Below are 19,797 nucleotides of genomic sequence, written 5' to 3'. Positions count from 1 at the left end.
CCCTGCCCTGTTGCAGAGGGGCTGCTGGATGGGTGAAGGATTTTACAAAGGCTCAGCTGAAATTCCTCCCCCCAGCTGGGGTGGGGGGATGGGGGAGGCCAGGGCCCTGTGCAGCTGCAGGCTTCTCACTGGCTGCCCCAGCAGTAGTACAGACAGGACGAAGCCCCCTGCCCACCCAGCCCGTGCCCAGGTGGGGCGCTGACACACCACTTACCCCCAGAAGCTGCTGGGCACACGAAGCCATTCTGCAGTAGCCCAGTGGCAAAAGCTTAACCGGTTTGCAGCGGTGCAGCACGCCGTGCTAGCCCGCACCCTGCCAGCCCCCAGTGCCTGCAGCAGGGCCCAGCCTTGTCCTTCGCCTCCAGCTTCTCACCCTGGCACAGTCCCACACAGCAGTGGGCAAAGCCCTGCGGCAAAGGGAACCGACAGGCACAGCACTGCCCCTGCACCCCCAAAGCTCTGGGTCGCCGCAGGCTCTGTGCCAGCTGTCAAGAATGATCCTGACCGCGAAGCATTCAGCAAAGCCATTTATTCCACTTTCATGCTCCCACAGATCTCCAGGCAGAAACCCACACGAGCACCCCCACTACGTCCCAGAGGGAATTCACGGCATGGCACAGCACCCGGAGCCCGGCCACACAGCACCAGCGGAGGGGAGCCCCTTCCACTGACGCTGGCAGGGGTGCTTGACCAGCAGCCCCGTTCCCTCAGCTGTGTCCACTGCGTACACAGCTGTGTCCAAGTCAACATGGAGCATTTTAAAAAAGATGCCGTTTTGTTCCTTAAAAATGAAACTGGGACCTGACGGCAGCAGCACGTCCCTGAAATCAAAAGCATAATTCTAAGGCTTCGGTGCCCTGACATAAGACGTGAACTCTCTGCAGGGGGCTGTGCAGGTTGATCTGGGAAGCTCACTAGAGTTTAATGGCCATAAAAATACATCGCTTTCCCCGGCTTCAAACAAACCCAAACCCTCCCGGCTGGGCAGTGGAATTGCGTGGGCAGCAACTGCAGCCAGCGACGGGTCAGAAAGTTAGAAGTCTCTAGTCTCACCCACTTTTAATCAAGCACAAATGCAGCAGGCATCACTCCATCGGCTCAGCCACGGGCTGCTCTGCCACAGCATCTGCCCCCAGCCCCGCCGGCTGCTCCACTGCCTCGGCCACCGGCACAGCCACCAGCTGCTCCGCCACAACGTGGCTCTGCAGCCCGGCCACTGCCTGCTCAGCAGCTGCATGCGCAGCTGCCTGGTTCTCGGCCCTCTCTGCCAATTCGTTGCCTGTTTTAGCGGGCATCGCCAGCTCGTTCGAGGGCTTAGTGGCAGGCGGGTTTCCTGTCACCGCTGCTGCCTGGTCAATGGCTGGCTTCTTCGGCTTCTGCGTGGCAGCCACCGCCTCGGCCAGCTTCTCCTCCGGCACCATGTTCAAGATCTTCAGGGCAAAGAGTAGCTGGAATTTGGCGGTTCCAACGAAGGAGTTGCCCAGGAAGTTGGGCAGCCCGCCCATGCGGTCCTTCTGGGTGTAGAGAGGGACACGGACCATGCCCATCACCTGCAACAGCATGGAGCACAGCTCAGCAGAGCCCACGGCAACACCAGCCCCCCCCACCCCACCCTCTGCCCCCACACCCTCACCCCAGCACCCCGCCAGCCCATGGCCCAGCCCCACTTGCCGGATCCTTCCCCTCGCCACCTGCCCGATCCTGCCCCTCCCCACCTGCCCGATCCTGCCCCTCCCTCCCTCACCAACCCCTGCCCCACCGACCCCTGCCCCAGCCTGCCTGCCCTGGCCTGCCTGCCCTCAGCCCTGCTGAAGCCCCTGCACTGCCCTTCCCAGAGCCACACCAGGCCACTGCTCCCCCTGGCCAGCCACCTGCGCCCAGCCCCGGCTCTGTTCCCCCTCCTGCCCCTTTGGGGGGATCCCACTGCCCCAGGCCGCTATGGGGAGCCCCGCTTTCCCCTCCGTGGGGACACCATGGCTTGCCCACGCATGCCCCTCTGCCACGCCACAACCCAGAGCCAAGTGCCTCCCTTCACGCAGCTGCCAAGACCTGCCGAGCGCCTCGTGGGCGCGCGGGGAGACCCTCCCTCTTACGCTCTACCCCAAGGCATCAGCCGAACCCAGCTACCCGGGAGGAAGGCTGCCTCCCGCACCGCCTCCGTGCAAGCCAGGGAGAACTGGGGTTAGAGCAACACATCACCACAGCGAGGGTCGCGATTCCGGTCCAGGTTACTCAGCCCAGGGCAGGGGGAGATGCCCACCAGGATGCGAGACGGACCTCAGCCGCGTCCCAAGGCTGAGCGGGTTAATAGGGCTCTTCCCTACGTGGGCAGTCACCAGGAAAGGCTGGAGCTGGAGCTCGCTACACTCCAGAGCCTGAGACACAACCCCAGCCGAGAGCCTGACCTCCTAACGCCAGCGCTACGGGGCTGTGCGTGGCACTCGCCGCCGACAGCTCTACATGCGGTGCATTCCCCCGCTGGGCTGCGAGAGACGGCAGCCCAGCAGACCTAGGAGGGAAGCTGCGTCTTCCCTGGATCTAACGCTCAGAGCTCTACACACCCCCTCCCTGGATGTCCCACCTCCAGCCCGTGGTCTCGGGAATGCACCGCGCTGATCTCGATGGTATGCAGCTCCTCCAGGGTCAGCTGCCTGGCGTAGAAGTGTGCCACCACGCGATGTGGCCCCTCTGTCAGGTGCGAGCACAGATAGTCAGCTTCCGTCAGGCGCACACAGCCCAAACCCAAGCCCAGCACCCGATTCAGACCGTCCTCCAGGGACCAGTAACGGCGATCCACGAACCCCCCGGGAAAGCCCAGTAGTCCGTCAAATCGCATCTGCATCTGCAATAGAGGCGCATGGCGTTAATGGGGCACGGCGAGGGGGCGAGGGGGGCCGCGGGCGCCCAGGCCCGGCGCCGCGGAGGCCTCCGCGGGGGCGGAGGAGCGTGGGGAGGGCTCCCGGCCGCTCTGGCGCGGCCCTACCAGCTCCGGCGCATCCAGGACCGTTCACCGACACCGTCTCCGAGAGCTCGCCGCGGCCCCGGGAGCCCAGGCGGGGCCCGCACCGCCGGGGGGGCGGGGGGAGGGGCCCAGGGGCTCTCCCCGCCGCGACCCAGCCTGACGCTACCGCCCTGCAACCGCCAACTACCGACACCCCCAGCCGCCAGCCCTCAGCCCGCCTCCCCCGCAGCCCGCGGCCCGCCCCAGCCCGTGGGCCCTCCCGCCCCCGGCCCCGCTCCCCCCGCCCGCCCCCTCACCAGCACGGCGTAGCGCAGCGGGATGCGGCCGAACAGCATGCCCGGGTTGGGCGCGTACAGCATGGCGTGGCACGAGTGGCTCCAGCCCGGGCCCAGCCGCATGGCCTCGTACCGCGTCAGCGGCTTCAGCTCGGGCACGCCCGGTACCCCCAGCGTCGGCAGCGGCGGCAGCGCTCCCATGGCGGGCAGCGCCCCCATGGCCGCCATCGCCCCCATGGCCGCCATCGCCTCGCCGCCCGCCCCGGGAGCCCGCTCCGCGCACGCGTCGCGCCGACGCCGAGCGAGGGGCGAGACCGGCGGCCGTCAGAGCCAGTAGCTGCGCGCCGCGCGCCGCCGGGCCAATGGGCGCTCGGCAGAACCCGCCAACCCCCGCGCCCGCCCTCGGTTGGGCGGCCAATAGCGACGGGCGACCAATAAGAGCGGGCGCCGTCGCCCGCGTCGCTCGCCACATTAGGAAACTGCCGCACCAGGGCTGTCGGCGCCTGCGGCCAATCACAGCGAGGCTGGGGGGGGAGACGGCGCCGAACTGCACGCCGGGAAAGAGGCGGGCAAAGAGGCCGCGCCTCTCCGCTCCGTAGTCCCGCCCCCCGCCCTTTTGCCCCCGCCCCCCGCCCTTTTGCCCCCGCCCCCCGCCCTTTTGCCCCGCCCACGACGCACGGGCACAAGTGCCTGCTCCACGGGTTTATTACTACAAACATCGAGGGGAAGGGGGGAGGTGTCGCCCCAGGACCCGCCGCAGAAGCAGAACAAGGCACACGGCGTGGGCAGCCCCCCCGCCCCCCGCCCCCATCCGCGGAGCCCTGCACCCCACCGAGCCCCCCCCCCCCAGCACCCAGAGGTTGGGGGCAGGAGGGTGCAGAGTCCAGAGAGGCTGCCAGGCGGGGAGGGGTAGGGGGGGGCGCAGCTCTATCCAAGGGCAGTGACAGCAAAAGGGCTGTGCTGGGTGTGTACAAAATATACAAGGGTAGCGTCCTTCATCTGCCGATTTTAACCCCAAATCTCCCCGCCTCCCGCCAGCCCCTACCCACCCGCCCCTTTGCCGCCAGCTGGCAAAAAAACATGCACGTCTTTTAAAAAACCAAGCTGGGCTGTGCCAAAAAGCGTGCCGGTGCGACACGCCACGTTGCATCCCCGCAGCGCTGAGCACGGGCCAGCCCCGCTGGGGACGGGGGAGAGGCTGTGCGTGGGTCTGGGGTCCAGCGGCAGGGGCAGGGGGGGAGGTCCCAGCCCCGCTCACGAGAGGTTCTGTTCGTCCTCCAGGTGAAGACACGTCTGCTCGAAGAGAAGGGGCTGCGTGGGGCTGCCGGTGCCGCGGCCGGGGAGCGTTTTGGTGAAGTCGGATGAGCCTGAGTGAGGAAAAAGGGGTTCAGCCCCAACTACACCAGCCCTAGGGCCAGGCAACAAGCCCAGGCAGGGTGCTCAGCCCTGGGGAGAGGACAGCATGGGCCAAGGTGACCGTCACCCCTGCCACCCCCTCCTACCCTGATCTGACCACAGAGACAGGGCTGGAGCCCATGAGCTCCATCCCCTCTGCCCCTGCCAAGAAGCAGGTTCAGCAAGTGCCAGGGGCGGGACATAGGACACTAAGGGGACACGTTATCTGCCACCAGCCTGGAAGAAGCCAGCAGCGGGGGACTGGACGGTCACGGTGCCCACGAGGCAGCAGAGCCCTCACCCAGAGGCCCAGCAGAAACCAGTGGGGAGGGCAGGGGCTTCTGCTGCCCTGGCTGGGGGTGCCGGCACTTGGGGACAGCAGGGTGCAGTGATGCCAGTGCCAGGAACGGGAAGGGAGCCAGGACAGAGCCAGCAGAGCAGCCTCGTTGGTTTGCTGCCCCCTCCTTCCCTGCCCTGATGGCCAGGATTAGCCCCATCCCCGCTCTCGCCTGGCTGCCGGCCTTCCCAGGAGGGGTCCTGCTGCCCCACACCACAGCGATGCGTAAGAAGAACGAGAAGACGTACCAGCTTACTCCTCTATACCAATAGAGCAGGAATCGGGACCCAGTGCTGCCCAAGACAGGAGGGAGGAAGGCAGACAGAGAGGGAAGGAGACATTAGAGAGGTACTCAGAACAGACTGCGACTCTATGGAAGAAAACAGGCTGCAACGACAACAGTCAGGGGTGAGGACAGCGCAGCGTCCCACAGCCGCGCTTGCCAGCAAAGCACGGCACCCCACGGCCCTCCCCGCTGTGACACCCCCCAATGGCAGAGGGGTGTCTGCTGCCCCCCATGCTGGCTTGGTCCCCCAGAAGCCAGCCCGGATGGTTCTCCTCCCTCAGCCGAAAGCTGGAGCACGGGTTGGGGGCAGGCAGAGGAGGCCACTGTCACAAAAACTGTGCCTGGAGTGGCCGCAGCCCGGAGAGGAGAGGAGGGGAAGGACAGAGACAAAAGGGTGAGGGAGGAGAGAGAAGTGGGGGCAGGTTACCTCTGCGTCAGCCCCCCTCGCCCACAGCTCGCTCTGCCCACTGGAGGAAGCGGGACACCGTGCCCCTGGCAGGTGGGCTCCTGGCCCACCCCGAGGCTGCAGCGTGCCGCCCCACCGGGGAGGCCACCATGCTCAGGCACAGCCCACACACCGCCCGGCCCCTCGAGCGCGGCAGGGTGGCAGCACGCCTGCGACCCCAATGGCGCGGCCATTACCTGGCAGGTAGACATCTACCGGAGGGTCGCTCTCCGACTGCGTCAGGCTCCTGTGCTCGCCACAGCTGCCGTCCTGCAGGACATCTTCCACGGAGGGCGGGCGGCTACCTAGAACCAGCCAGAGCGCAGCTGCTCAGCCCCCAGCCCCGCTCCACAGGGGCGCGCAGCCAGGAGGATGGGTTGAGATCTTCCACGTGAGGAAGCTCCCTGCACCCCCCGAGCCCCAGCAGAGCCCGTCAGACTGGCCCAGGCCACGGTGCCGAAGGGGCCACCTCTTCATATGCAGGCTCATGCCCATCGCTTTTCTCTCGCCCCATCCTCATGCCCTGTGGATGCTGGCTGAGCACCACAGACCCATCCCAACGATATGGGGCACATCCTGCATGCCCAGTACCGTGGCCACGCTCTCACCAGGACCAGGGTGGTGCTCACAGCCATCTCCCCCTAAGCTGCGTGAGCAGACAGCCGTGGCACGGAAAGCTCTACTTGTGTAGAGCTTACGGCAAGGAGAGATGCTTGGCCAATAAAACCAGGGAGATTTGATGATTTCATGCCCCCACTTCCCAGAAGAGATGCCGGCGCCTTCCTCTGGTGAAGCCCAGCAGCTCAGAGATGGCCTTTGGGGAGCTGGATGTTTCTGAACCATGTTCATTCCCCAGCTGTCCCTGCCCCATCACAGCAGATTGGGACACCAAGCCAAGGCCTGGCTGCCCCCTCGGGCTGAGCGCACACCTACCCTGCTGCAGGGACGAGGCCTCCTCAATCTCCTCCCCGGCCGCGCTCTGCAAGAGGAACAGCACAGATTACTTCTGCAGGCTGGAGGCCTTTGCTGCACTTGTCCCCTGCTCTGGCTTTCTCCAGGGCCAGGACCCATTCCAGGGAGGGAGCAAGGGGCCACCCACCAGTGCTGTGGCACCACAGGCCGGGAAGGAGGGGTTTTACAGGCAATGGCAGTGGGTGCTGGAAGCCCAGCAAGGCTCAGCTTCCACCTCTGCCCCAAACACTGCTGGGCTTGCCCAGGAAGCCGGGGTAAGGTCAGCTCTGATGCAGCTCCAGCTACGTGGCTTTCCAACGCCCCAGCTCCCAAAGAGGGTTAGTGGCACAAGGAGCGGCTACATCCTTCCCTGTGGAGCCCTACGGGTAAATAAAGGCAGCTGAGACTGCTGGCTCTGGGCTACTCATGCTACCACGAGCTCATCTTCACCCTGTCACTGAGGAAACAACGTCACAAGGCAGCTCCTGTGTCCCAGAAGAAGCCCCCCCCAGAAGAGCCCTGGCTCAGAGCAGCTCCCCAGCAGATCACAGACTTACTTCTGGAGAGCTGGCCTCTCTCAGGACCAGCTCACCCCCGCTAAGTGCTGGCTGCGAGTCAGAGTCCTCAGAGAGCTTCTCTTCATCCTCCTCGTGGATTGGGGACGAGGGAGACCGTAGTGTGCTGCGGCAAGAGAAACTCCATTTGCAAGGAGCCACAGTGCTGCCAGCACCGCAGGCCCTGGCAGATCCGGTGGCAGCAGCTCAAGGTGTCACCACCCCTGCCCTGTCGCTCCACCAGCAGCAGAAGCCAACATGCATGAGCAGGAGCTCAAACTACTGAGCCAAATTCACCAGGGCCCTCCGGTATCAGCTACATGGAGAACAGCAGCAGCAGAGCTCTGGGACAGAGCCAAGTGGTGCAGAGCTGCAGCACAGTAACACAACCTGGGCAGATCTGCCTCTGCAGGGAAAGCAGGAGGCCCAGGTCCCACGCTGCTCCTCACAGCATCAGGGGCTCCCTTCCCAGGAGGAATTTGGAACGGAGCACAGTGAGGAGCGCCAGGAACAAACCCAGCCTGACCCCTTCTGTACGCAAGGGACACGTGAAGGGCACCTGCAGCGGGCTGCCCGCTCCACGGCATCCACACCTACAGCCTCCATCACAAGGTCAGTAGAGGAGGCTTCAGACAACAGCTAAAGGATCTCATTCAGCATTTTGTGCTCTGAAATTCAGGTCACTTCTCTCCCCATTCTTTTGCTCCTGGGGAAATCCACAGAAAGCTGAAATCCAACAAGGTTTGGATGTCAAGTGCAAACTGAGGGACTAACTGCATTGGAAATTTCCATCCAAAGTCTGGATCAAATTCTCCTTGTTAAAAATCCTCTTTCTTCTGGTGACAAAGCCAGACCTTAGGAGGCATAAGCTGGTAACCTCAGACTGAACACAAGGGTCACGTCCCAATTATCTCACTGTCGTGAATACCTGCTGGTCTCCTAAAATTCTGAGTTAGCGGTGCTAACAGTGATGGGACCAGCCAGAGCCCTCTCTTGGCTCTCAGTGCGTGTGGCCACAAGCCCTCAGGACTTGCAAGAGGAGCGGACCCCTCCATCCCCATGCTGACCTATCTGGAGACTTGCTCCGCTTGCCCTTTTGGTGGCTGCTCTCCACGACTCTGTCCATCCCAACAAGCGGTCGGCTTGCCGGTGGCATCCCATCCACCACACCAGAGTAGCTGATTTCATCATACAGAGGAGCTGATGGGATGGAGGGGGAAACGGAGCGAAGGCCATTCAGCGCTTCCAGCAAGGAAATAGGCTCATAGCCCGGAGGGATATTGTCAGAGCTCTGTGGACGAGAAAGAGAGGGCATGTTAAGAAACCCTCACAAGGCTGGAAGCCCTCCCTGAAAAAGGAGAGGCCCCAATGCAACCCAGCCCTGCAGCTCCCACACTGCTCCCGTGCAGCCCATTCCCATAGCCAGCTCTCCAGGGAGCCTCAGCCTCCTCCCCCTGATGCAGCCACACGTTCCCCTTCGGGTTGTAATGCTGATGATGCTCCAGGCAAGTTTCCAGAGCAATGCGTGAGAGACCAGGCATCTCAGCAAGTCAGAACGTGGCTGGGCACCCCCCTGCCATACTTTCAAGAGCTGGACAAGGAGGGTGAGAAAGCAGGTTCCTAACAAACCTGCTATAAAACATCTTTGGATTTTGTTCTCCTAGAAGTTTTTCCAGTGGTTCAGAGACCCTTCCAGCTCAATAAGCACCCCACTTGTGCTTCCAGCCCTGGAACATGCAGCTGTTTCACAGCACCACCAGGGTCACTAACAGAGAGTCGAAAGAGGGGAGCGTGTGTGCACTGAGAGCCAGTCCTCAGAGCCTACACCACTTCCCCTCCTCCCCTGCTCTCAGTCCTCTGAGCCGCTAACGCCAGCTCTCTGCGCAGTCACCTCTGCTAAAAGGTAGGAAAGGCCCCACAAGGGAAGAGGGCAAAACTATACCAATTCCCATTCCCTCTGTAACTCACTAAGCTGCCAGTCAAAGAGACCCTTGCAAAGCCATTAAACCACCACTGGCTTAACTCCAAAAATCCTCCTAGTTGTAAAGATCCTGTGGACTTGGAGACAAACAGGGTTTATGCTGTAACCCAGCAGGCCACAGGCAGCTCAGCCCAGCCTGCTGCAAAGAAAAAGGAAAGACCGCAGCAGCCCAGGCTTGCATTAAACTGAGCTGCTTCAGCACTGTATCCTCAGGGAGGTGGTTCTATGTTGTTCCTAAGACAGCATGTTGCTGCTAAGCCTGGCCATGAACTCCTGTAGCTTCTCTGTACCTGATCTCCCAGTCACACAGCTGCAGATAAGCCTGCCCAGCAACCTGTTCCAACACAGCCATTAATTTGGCGTGAGCCGATTGCTCAACTGACCCACTTGTGGTCACAGAAGGAGCTAGATCTGATGGGGAGAAAAGAACGAGTAGCACCTGGAGTAAAGCATCAACCCACATCCCCTAAGTACCGGTCTTGTGATGGTTTCGAATTTCTGATGAAGACCACAGCTGGTGATGGCAAGATAACAAGGAATCAGTTCACAATTGGTGCCACCTGTAGGCAGTGAGACCAAATGCCATCTCCACAAAAACTGCATTTCCAGACAGCAGCTGGGAGGTGCTGTTTTGTAGAAAGAAAAGTCAGAGAGGAAACAAACCGCCTGGCTCCTGTTTGGGATATTTTCTTCTGGCTGTGTAGACCAAGGCCTGTGGGTTCAAAGGCTGCTCATTTTGGTTTGCTGTGGTGAAAGGTCAGAGGCTGGAGGAAGATTTCTCAGCCAACAGCTACAAAACCCTTGCTGCAAGTTACGGAGCTTTCAGACAACCCCCAGGAGACACGGCTCTCTCCTGGGACACTTACCACTGCAGCACCCACAGAGCCCACTGCTCCAGCAGGAATCCTGCAGGAGGCTTGCGGGGAGCCAGGTCATGCCCAGCTTGCGGCACCTGAGCTCCAGACCTGACAAGCACAGTGAGCCACCTTCCTCGTAAGGCTGAGCACTCGGCTGGCTTGAGCAAAAGAGAACTCCTTGATATCAATGACACAGCTGCATTTGATGGGTGGCACAAAGGGCACAGACCCTTCCTGCCTGGGGGCCTCCCTCACCTTCCCCCCACGACTGCCATTCATGCTGTCCCCAGCACAGCGTTCCAGTTACACATTGTCACACCACCCCAGAGAGTTCCCAACAAAAGCAGCTCCATCCTTCCTGTTCCTGCAGAAGCAAAACAGTCCACTGCAGCCAGCGCTCCTGAATGCAAGACCTGGTCCAACTGTGCCTATCTGTCTTCATCTACATCCCAGCACTGGGGTGGAACCCACAACAAGATGTGCCCATGCCAAACTGCCAAGGGGATGAGACAAGTGCAAGGAAGCTTTTGGGTGAGCCAAGCGGACAGCAGCTCACCCACAGTCCTACAAAGCTATGAAAAAAGTCTTGGCCAGGAACTATAAAGCAGCCAGGCTCAGGACTTGGGGATGGTCCCTGAGAGTCAGCATCAGACCCTGTGGCAAGCTGCTTCCATCTTGCTTATTCCTCCACACGCAAACCAGGAAGATTAGTGATCGCCTGTGCAGGGTGTGAACGTCTCACCACTGACGTAGTGGCAGTACATGGAGTGTTGCAGCCTGTGCAGGGGCACGAGTCAAGCCCAGCGTGTTAGCAAGCCCTTGTGTGTGTGACACTTCCATGCGCTAGTGACACCGCTGGCAAAGAACTGCTGCAGGAGCCAAATACAACCAAGTCCACTTACTGTTTCCCTTCTAGGCTTCCTGCTGGGCAGGGAGACAGTGCTCACTTTAAGGGGTTTAAAGGGACACTGTCAAGAGAAAACCATGTTTTAAAGAAGTTGTTTCTTGAGGTTAGTGACACAAAGAGACACACTCCTCACCTCACTCCAGACGACAGCACCTGCTTCCTCTACACACCATGCTCTGCTTCACAACAAACCCTCAGGGTTTCTCCCCTGCCCTATTTCTTAGTCCCAGCTGAAGACAGCAGGGCTACAATGCTGCAGAGGACAGACAGATAAAGCCATTTTTTGTGTGGCTTTTTCTGTGACAATATCCTTCTGTTCCCATGAAAGTCTGTAAGATGATCTAGATGCTGATCTCCCTCTCCTCACTCCAGTCTCATGTGTCTCACCAGAGCCAGCTGTGCAACAGCACTGCTCAGGCAATGAGCTGCTGCCCTCACTGCACCAGGGATGTGTAACGGGGCCCCAAGGCCACCAACACCACACTTTCCATCCCACGCTCCCTCAGCTGCCTGCTGACCCTGATCACTCTGGGAGGCTGGCACAAAGAGGCCTTTCTGCTACCAGCTGGGAGCCCCGATGCAGAGGGCGTGTCATCAGAGCATGCTGCCACACAGATGTGCATGCAAGTCGTACTGTAACCCCCATTTTCCCAGACCTCACCTTGTCATGCCCGGAGTCTGCCACTTTTCTGCTGGGACAAGTCCCGAGAAACCTGTCCTGAGAGAGACAGGTTTCCGTGGATTTGTTTCCTCCAAAAGACAGGAGGGCACTTGGCTAAAACCAGTCATATTACTAATCCACGAGAGGAGAGATCCTGGGTGTCTAGCAGGGCTGATAAGAGGCTGCACTGCTCAGGAAGATCTCACTCCAAGTCCCGAGTGCACCTCCTGAGGTCCCAGGGACACCAGCCATCAGGCTGAGCAACTCGTGCATGCACAAGCCGCCTGCTTAGGCTGAGACCAGCACCCAGGCTTTGTACACAGGGTTGCGAGGTACTTACAGAGTGCTCGTCATGGTCAACACTCTGTGCCAAGACAGGGCTGAACGACACTGGTGACAGAGCCCCCGGCTTCTTCCTCACAGCCCGGATCTGCAGCAGGGCACGGAAGGCTAGGAGAGAACAGCAGGCAGGTGAACACACGGCCAAGCAGGACCAGCCCACGCCAGATGCGTGCCAGAGCTCCTCAGCTTGCCACAGACACACCGTTGGCATGGGGGAGCTCCCCATGTGCACGGGGGGAGCAGGGCCACGGAGCACACCAAAGCCAAGCTTTTGGCTTCTAGTCAATTAATTAATCTAGACAGGGAAGAGATCTGCTGGCTGAAAGAGTCTGGGTACGCACAGCCCTTGCAGAGAACAGACACTGCCTACCTTGGTACAGTCCTGAGGTGCTTCAGGCCCGACACTGTACAACACAGTAAGAAAAACATGAGCTCAGCTTTGTGCAGTGCTGCAAGCTACAGGATGGAGAGTGGGAGGGCTCATGTAAAACCGCTCCGGGTTCATTCAGACTCCACAAGTCTCAGCCCTAGGGTCCAGGGGCACTGGAAGCATCGCACCTGCCATCGGCTGCTCACCCACCAGCCAGCGTTATGGTGGTGAGAGGCTCTGCACAGCTACGAACCCAGCCAGAGGGTCAGTGGCTATACTCCTGTATCCAGCACAGAGATCCCTTGGTCCTGCCACCACAACAGCTTTGATCCCCACTCCCTGCCCACAGTCCCATTTTCTATCTGCAGGTCTTTAATATTGCTAGTCCCTCTGTGCTGAGGGCACGTACAAATGAGCCAGACATCTGTTCTGATGCAGCTGTAAGAACTTGCTCGTACATCAGGAAAAGCCCTGGCATTTCCCTAGGTCTTGTTGCACCCAGCCACTTGAAAGATCAGCCTGGAGCCAGAGGACAGAGGTGTAAATCCATCCTCGCTGCCTCTGCAGTCCGCAGAAGCAGATTCCCAGGAAGTCTGACACGGGGGCACTTTCCAAACAAATACAACCTACTCTGCCGCACTGTGGGGATGAGATAATGCTGTTCCTGTGTTTTAAGTTGCTACTTATAGTCAAAGCTGTCTGGCACTTCCTCCGATAAGGTCTTCCAAAAGGTTACTGCATCTTTGCCAAGTTTGAACTGTTCAGACTTAAATTCTCAGGCCAAACATCTATCTGAGGCTCTTTTGTCTTTTCCTGAGAAGTATCAATTAGAAACAATCAAATACCTCAGAGACCAAGCACAGGGCAAAACACACAATCTGTCTATTGCAGCAAAAACACAGGCATTTTCTCAGGAGACTCCTATGCCTCTGTGCTTTTGAGAAAAGACATGGAAATCAGCAAGTGTCACATGAGTGTCAGAACGGCTATTTAATTTTTTCCATCTTTTGGCAGCTGAGCAATGCAGGCATTAAGCAGATCCTCCTAACTCTGATGGCAAAGCAAAGGACTCCAAATTGACAGTTATCTCACCTCTCCCTCCCTGGTGAAGTCAAAGTAAGCCTGTCAAAGGGGAAAAAAAACCCATGCAAAGTACTCAGACAGCCCTCTGGTGGGGCTGGCTTCTGTCTTGGCCAGATACTCTCAGGATAAAGCTTCTATGTCCCCTCCTTTGGAGGATTTTCCATCAACTTCACCAAAACACAAGAACTGCCTACATGGCACAGCTCAGAGCACCCACACCTCCAGATCCAACCCAGGGAGAGGGCAAGTGGCCAGGAAGGCACTGGACAAAGAGCCATTCTCTCACGTGCTCTCCTCCTTCCCTGTTCAAGGACAGTTATTTTAGGTGCCAGGAATCTCCAGGTGCCAGTGGGAGCAGCAGCAATATTTGACGCTGAGCCTTGCGGTGGGTTATATAAAATACATGCTCCCTCTCACAACCTGTACTGACTGAACAGGAGTCTAGGAGGGAGAAAGATGCCCTTGTTTCCTGGGCACATACTCACGCAGCCTGCAGATGGGGCAGTTGTTGGCCTGGTAGCGCAGGGTGTCAGCACAGGAATTGCACAGACAGAGGTGTCTGCAGGGCAGAATGAGCGTGTCGCGGAGGTCAGACAGGCAAACCACACACTCGTTGCTGTTGTCACTGTTCTCGTCATCTGAAGGCTGTGATGAGAAGCAAGACGTTGGCACGTGAATGGTAAGGGCCATGCCAAACTGCCAAGGAACTCTGAAGCCTACGGAAATTTCCCACCCAAAAGTCTGGGGGAAAGCTGGCGTCTTCTTTCTGCAGCTCTCAGCAGGGGTTTCTCAAGGAGAACAAGCTCCGGCCCACACAGCCCAGCTACAGACTTCCTCTCGGGGGTCTGCTCCCAGCTCATGGAAGGCCAGAGACCAGGGGAGCCCCTCTGCGGCAGGGATCCCTTGGCTGAGGGGATCCAAGAACAAACTCCTGCCTGCCAGCCTGACGGCTCCCAGGCTCAGCAGGTTCTTTGGCAGTCCAGCCTTTCTGCCCCACGTCCACAGAGAGAGGACAGCCCCAAAAGGAGCTGCTTGCTGACAGTGGCAGGCAGCAGGTCAGCCTGCTCCCGGCCTGGACAGAAGGAGGCACTCCAGCCATGTCTAACCCAGTTTCCACAAGTCCTCTGAGCAAGTGGTGGAGCGAGTGGTTCTCCTGCCACAGCATCTTCACCAGTCTCCTGTGCTGGCACAAGCTTCAGTGCAGCTGCAGGAGAACCAGCCTGGGATGCTCACCTGCTCACAGCTACCCCGGTAAGAAGGTCGGTGTGAGCCCATTCAATATCAATGTGCATCGCACCGGTCTTTCAGTCAGTCAGATCCCACAAATCAGATTACAGCCACCAAGCAAGCTGTTGCTGGGAGCTGAAACCCACTCTTCAACCACAAGAGCTCTCTTCACTGACACCCAGACCCCCCCAGTCTCCCACAGAAGTTATGCCAGAGCCCACCAAACTGTAGACACAGCACGGGCCACCTTCCACCTTTGCTTGGTCCTGCTTCGTGAGGCCCCTTTGGCCACCAGTGCTAACACATGCTAGACCATGGGCAACCTCGGTGTAAATAGCAATACATAGCATCTGCTGCTGGCATATCCACACCCAGCCTGCCTACTACAACAGCAAAAGGCTGCAAGCCTGTCTGCCCTGTCACATGCATTCCTCATCTATTTTGGGAGGTAGGGAGGGCAAGCTTTTTGCTTTTCCCATTAATACAGTTTGCTAAGTATACTCGGAAGAACAAAAATGGCCCCAAGCCACTTGTCTGATGGGCCACAAATGTGTGATTGCTGGATCAAAAGAATCGTCACAAGACCCTGAATGACCCAGTGGGAAGCCTTCAATCCTCTTAAATAGATACTGTGCAAGAAAAATCTTTGAAAAGACTTCTCCATCCTGCCTCTTCAGGTACTACCTGTTGGCACAGGCAGATAAGAGATCACAGGATGCTTTGGGCAGGACACTGCATTGCTTGCGGAGGAAATCCTGCTTGTCTTGCTCTGTGGCTGCTCCTCTGTTTGCAAATCATGCATTACATACACCAGAGTGGTCTGATCCTGAGGCCAGCACCTGGTACACTCTGCAGCCCAGGCGGCAGCAAAGGGCAGCTCTGCATAAAGTTAAAGCAAGCACAAAGCATTCATGTAATCTGCATGGGGCTGTGCAGCAAACTGGGATTAGGCAGAAGCTGCTGCTTAATGATGGGCAATGTTTCCGGTTATGGCAGTGGCATATACATCCCTTAGCAATGTCGTGCTCCCTCTTCCTGTGGAATGCAGGCTGCTGCTCTCTGGACACGGCAAGCCCTAGAGAGCTCAGTTCCCCTGCAGTGCTACAGAAACATGCAGCCTCCCCCCAACAGGAGAACATGAAGAAGCCAGAGGAGCAAAGCACAGATGCCAGGCACAACTGCCTTGACTGCAGAGAGGCTGCGACAGTGGCCCACGGCTGTCTCTACAAGCCTTAAAAATCAGTGCTCTGAAACACCCACGGGACACTGATGCCCTTCCCTCCCAGCAATCCCAGCCCCAAGGAACATCCTCAAGACTCTCACACTACCTAAAATGACCTTAGCACAACTCCACCAACTGTTGGGCCTTTCAACAGTGAGGACCTGTCATCTCTCAGCTTCTTCAGTGCTTGTAGGAATGACACAGACTTGACAGTCATTCTGGGAAGCACCTCCACGTTGCCCTGCCAAGCCCCACAGTTAAGCTCAAAAGCAGAAGGTGCAGGTTGGAAAACCCCAGCTCAGGGAGCACAGCCTCCTGAGCGCCTTTACCTTGGTCTCTTGGTTGTTTTTATTCTCGATGCCGTAGATCTCCTGAAGCAGATAACTCACTCGGTCAACCTAGGAAAGAAGACAACAGTTGGAGTGCCAGCTGCTCTGTCATTGCTGTTGCATGACCACCTCCCTTCCCACCCTGTGTCAAAATGTCCATGTTACACCCACAACAGCCAGTTCCCCTAGAGCTACATGACAAAATTAACAGAAACAAATACTGCAAAAGATAGCTGGGAGAGTAAGTGTCTCCTTGCTCAAAAAGTGGTACTCATCCTGTCTGGTCTGAGCAGGGAGACCAAGCAACCACTTTTTTCAAAATCATTCAGACAACAAGTATTCTGCTTGTCTCAGAGATCAAGAGGGAATATGTACCCACAGCTCAAATAAACCAGCGGCAGTCAGCCTCACATAGTCCTTCCCTTCGGTGAAGTACTGCTTAACTTTAACCAAGATCAACTTCCACCCATCCTTGTAACCTCAGCAGGGGTGCTGTGCCAACAGCTTATTGCTGGCACATCGATGGCTGCACATCACTTCCCTGGTCATCACCTGGGAGCATAAGGTCAAGCCACTGAAGACAGACAAACCACCTTCCTTAGCATGAGAAGCACTCGAGGGACAACCCTACATCAGTGCAGTGTCATTTATTACCACCCTCAGGCCCTTGGTGGCAACTCTCAATTGGGGTGTGGGGTGGCAGAAAGTGCTCCAGGCACAGGTGTAAGTATGTCCCAAACCTGGGACATACTCCTCCCGGCCATGCCTTTATGCAAACACTGGCAGCTGTCTGCAAACTCCCCCGAGCAGCTGAATTAAAGCCCGACGGTTCAAGTCCCAGCAAGACAAGTCCCCTCTGCACGGTCTTCTCCCCCGTTCCCTAGCTTAACCAGCAAGTACAGCACGAGACACTTACAGCTGTGAGGAGCACCCTCTACAAGGATGCACAAAGATACTGGTCCCCCAAGATTTAGTGCTACACAGCAGCTTCCCCAGAGTAGCGTGTGTTCCTCTGCACAAAACCCCACAGCAGGTAATAGGGTGAAGGGGTTGCAAGGTATCAAACTGACACATCTCACAAACAGGCGAAGGAAATGCTCTCCTGCCACCTCCAGTAACTGTCCAGTTGGCACCATGCAGTGAAGCCAAGCCACTGTGAACCCAGTGTTTCAACAGCTCATCAGTCCCAGAGCTTTTGGCATTTCTGTGTGTAATTGGCCTCTCCCCTCTCCTTTTGTCAAGCCAGGTGCTCAGATGAGCAACGGCTTTGCCATGGGTTTTCAGTGCTGCAGAAGATGTCACCTGCCAAGATGGGGGCAGGAGCTAGCTATATCCAGCCCGTTGGCCAGCTCAGAAATGCTCTGAGCTGGGACGCAGCAGCTTTAACAAACTAATTCCAGAGTCTCCCTGTTTAACTCAGCATGCAGCTTACAGACAATCTGTTCTAGGCCAGCATTTCACGGCAATGAGGTCAGCTGTTGGACTGCTGAGCAAAATCCTCTGCAGCAGCTCACAACTCACCCAGGAAGTTTGGGAACAAATATGTGGGAGATGTCCTTTTGTAACTTGACATTCCAAAGAGAGTCTTGTATATAGCATCCTGACTCCTCGGAGGATCCTGATGAGTGACAGTGAGTGCAGAAGTTGTCAGGTCAAAGCAAAGAAGTCATCAGGAACAGACTAAAGCCTCTGCAGGAGCCTGCATTTGTTTTAACTGCTTGCCTCTAAAAATCCTCCTGAGAATCTCATGTCCCAGTAGGAAAAGGGTGAGCATTGCAACATGGCTCTTACTGGAAAGATCTCTAAATTTCAAAAGAGTAGGAGTAAACAAGGAGGAGTAGGTGATTGTACACAATGCAGTCCTTCACCTTCACGCTTCTCCAACCCATCCTGCACCACGTCATCCTTCCAAAGGCTTCTGTTGCTATATACAGCTTCAGCTGATGCACACAGGAGCCACCAGCCAAGTCCAGGTCATGTTTTTCTGCTGATCCATCTGTTTATATTCATCCATGCTGAATTTCTTTGAACAGATCGGTACTTACATTATAACTGATCTCAGGTGAGAGAACAAAGCAGCTCAGCTCATTAACTGCTGCTTCCTGCTCCCAAAGAGGTTTAGAGATTGATGCGCACAAAAGGTACCTGGCAATCCTGGCAATGGCAAGGAGGGGAGGGCAAAAGAAAAACGATGGTGAAGAATGTACAATGTTATACAGATGGTTTACTCCAGACATATACTCTATACCTTTATGGGTGCAGATGCTACCTCAGTTGCAGTGGTACTGTGTGTTCTTCTAGCAAGAGCTTCCTTCTATTTTAAAAGCCATAGCAGAGAACATATAAGCACTACATTTTACAAACTGCCAATAAAAAAAAGTCCCCGCAACCAAACACTGAGTGGGAAGGTTACACGGTCTGCCAGTAAAGAGAGACAAGCACACACTGTTTCACTGCAGGAGTCAGCTAACCATACTGTGGTAGGGTGGGAACTTCCCTGGAGAGCACTTCCAAGCAAGACAGCCCTCCATTTGGGGAGTCCGGAGCACTAAAAGGAGAATGGTACACACACTGTGTTAGTGTGCACAGTAATCCAACGCGGACTCAGAGAGCTCACAGCCATGTAAGTACTGCTTTTAAAAAAAAACAAAACCGCCCCAAAACCCACAAGCACGATAAATGAGCAGCTTTTCATCAGCTCACAAATGCTCTTCTCCGATCAGAAGAATATGTGAGAAAGAGGCACTGCTGGCATCACACTGCTCTGGTCCCTCGGCGCTCAGGCAGCCTCTTCCAGCACAGTGCGAAGCTCCCCCTTCAGAGCATGGCTCTTCTGGATGTTCCCACTACAAACCTGCCTTCACACGCTCAATAGACTCCCGAAACAGCCTCTGTCTCCATTAAAAATACTTGTGGGACCCAGATTGATCAGCTAGCCCGGAGATCATGCTGCAGCACTGCCAAGTTAAGTACCAAGGAAGGGAGGGGAGTGCAGGTCAGTTCAGGACGCGCAGGGCTCCGAACAGACGTCAGGCTGGAGCAGCCAGTAACTCACCACTAGCGCTGGGATAAAGCTCTAGCAGCGAGGGCTAACACCGCTGTCACTAGGCAAAGCAAGGCTGCAGGGCAGGCTGTGAGTCTCTGCACGGCACTGGTGAGGCAGAGAGTGAATTACTGAATGCCATTTTGACATGACTAACTGATGTTTAGTGACTCTTCTCTAACCTTGGGACTGGAAGAAACGTCTTAGAGCAAAAAGTGTCTAATCAAGGCACTTAATGACCTTCTTGGTAGTAAAAGGCTTTTTAATTCAGATCAGAAAACCCTAGCCAATTGCAAGCACCTAAAGCCAAAGACGTTTAAAGCAGAAGCACAGCACATACTTAAAGGTGAAGGGATCAACCACCAAAATCTCATCTCTTTTTCCATCACATTTCAAGCTGATCCTTGCAGCAGGATCACTACTGGATTTCCTTTCATAAGCTGAAATTCTTGGCAATCTTAGCAGTTTGCAGGTGCTTATGTATTTCTCTCTATGCAAGACTGGATGCAATTTCAGTCTTGGTAAGGCACTACACAGCTCCTGCACATCACACCACACCAGGATGGGTTA

General features: G+C 56.9%; 2 protein-coding genes across 5 annotated transcripts in view; both read right to left on the bottom strand.

Moving 5' to 3' along the window:
* Positions 1–514: 514 nt before the first annotated feature.
* Positions 515–3,551, bottom strand: NUDT16L1 (nudix hydrolase 16 like 1). 2 transcript variants are annotated; one of them, XM_080384670.1, is made up of 4 exons: positions 3,259–3,551; positions 2,767–2,842; positions 2,582–2,688; positions 515–1,550 (listed from the first exon to the last, which is right to left on the bottom strand). In XM_080384670.1, exons 1-4 carry the CDS (start codon positions 3,481–3,483, stop codon positions 1,086–1,088), a joined length of 873 nt encoding a protein of 290 aa, XP_080240796.1. In that variant the 5' UTR covers positions 3,484–3,551; the 3' UTR covers positions 515–1,085. The 2 variants fall into 2 exon arrangements, with proteins under 2 accessions (XP_080240796.1, XP_080240795.1); XM_080384669.1 differs by having other exon boundaries at positions 2,582–2,842; positions 3,259–3,547.
* A 375-nt stretch (positions 3,552–3,926) lies between these two features.
* The window catches only part of MGRN1 (mahogunin ring finger 1), a 55,258-nt gene continuing 39,387 nt past the window's right edge, over positions 3,927–19,797 (bottom strand). Inside the window, exons 9-18 of one of the 3 annotated variants that reach the window (XM_080384662.1) lie at positions 16,185–16,253; positions 13,892–14,051; positions 11,952–12,061; positions 10,946–11,011; positions 8,273–8,496; positions 7,209–7,332; positions 6,634–6,679; positions 5,898–6,005; positions 5,218–5,262; positions 3,927–4,604 (exon numbers count right to left, since the gene is read on the bottom strand). In XM_080384662.1, coding sequence (XP_080240788.1) covers positions 5,222–5,262; positions 5,898–6,005; positions 6,634–6,679; positions 7,209–7,332; positions 8,273–8,496; positions 10,946–11,011; positions 11,952–12,061; positions 13,892–14,051; positions 16,185–16,253 — 948 coding nt within the window. In that variant the 3' untranslated portion in view covers positions 3,927–4,604; positions 5,218–5,221. The remainder of the gene's footprint in view (positions 4,605–5,217; positions 5,263–5,897; positions 6,006–6,633; positions 6,680–7,208; positions 7,333–8,272; positions 8,497–10,945; positions 11,012–11,951; positions 12,062–13,891; positions 14,052–16,184; positions 16,254–19,797) is intronic. The other 2 variants (XM_080384660.1, XM_080384661.1) reach the window with 2 other exon arrangements.

Source organism: Falco punctatus, assembly GCF_963210335.1.
Source record: "Falco punctatus genome assembly, chromosome: 4".
In the NCBI taxonomy this organism is placed as follows: domain Eukaryota; kingdom Metazoa; phylum Chordata; class Aves; order Falconiformes; family Falconidae; genus Falco; species Falco punctatus.
The sequence above is the reverse complement of the archived record's forward strand: the minus strand, read 5'-3'. Positions and strand labels throughout refer to the sequence as shown.

Excerpts from the sequence above, each read along its gene's own strand:
- NUDT16L1 (XM_080384669.1), bottom strand. The coding sequence starts at position 3,483 with ATGGCGGCCATGGGGGCGATGGCGGCCATGGGGGCGCTGCCCGCCATG. Across the intron at positions 2,843-3,258 it reads CGCTGCGCTACGCCGTGCTG|ATGCAGATGCGATTTGACGG; the intron begins GTGAGGGGGCGG and ends CCTCTATTGCAG. Across the intron at positions 1,551-2,581 it reads CCCGAGACCACGGGCTGGAG|GTGATGGGCATGGTCCGTGT; the intron begins GTGGGACATCCA and ends ATGCTGTTGCAG.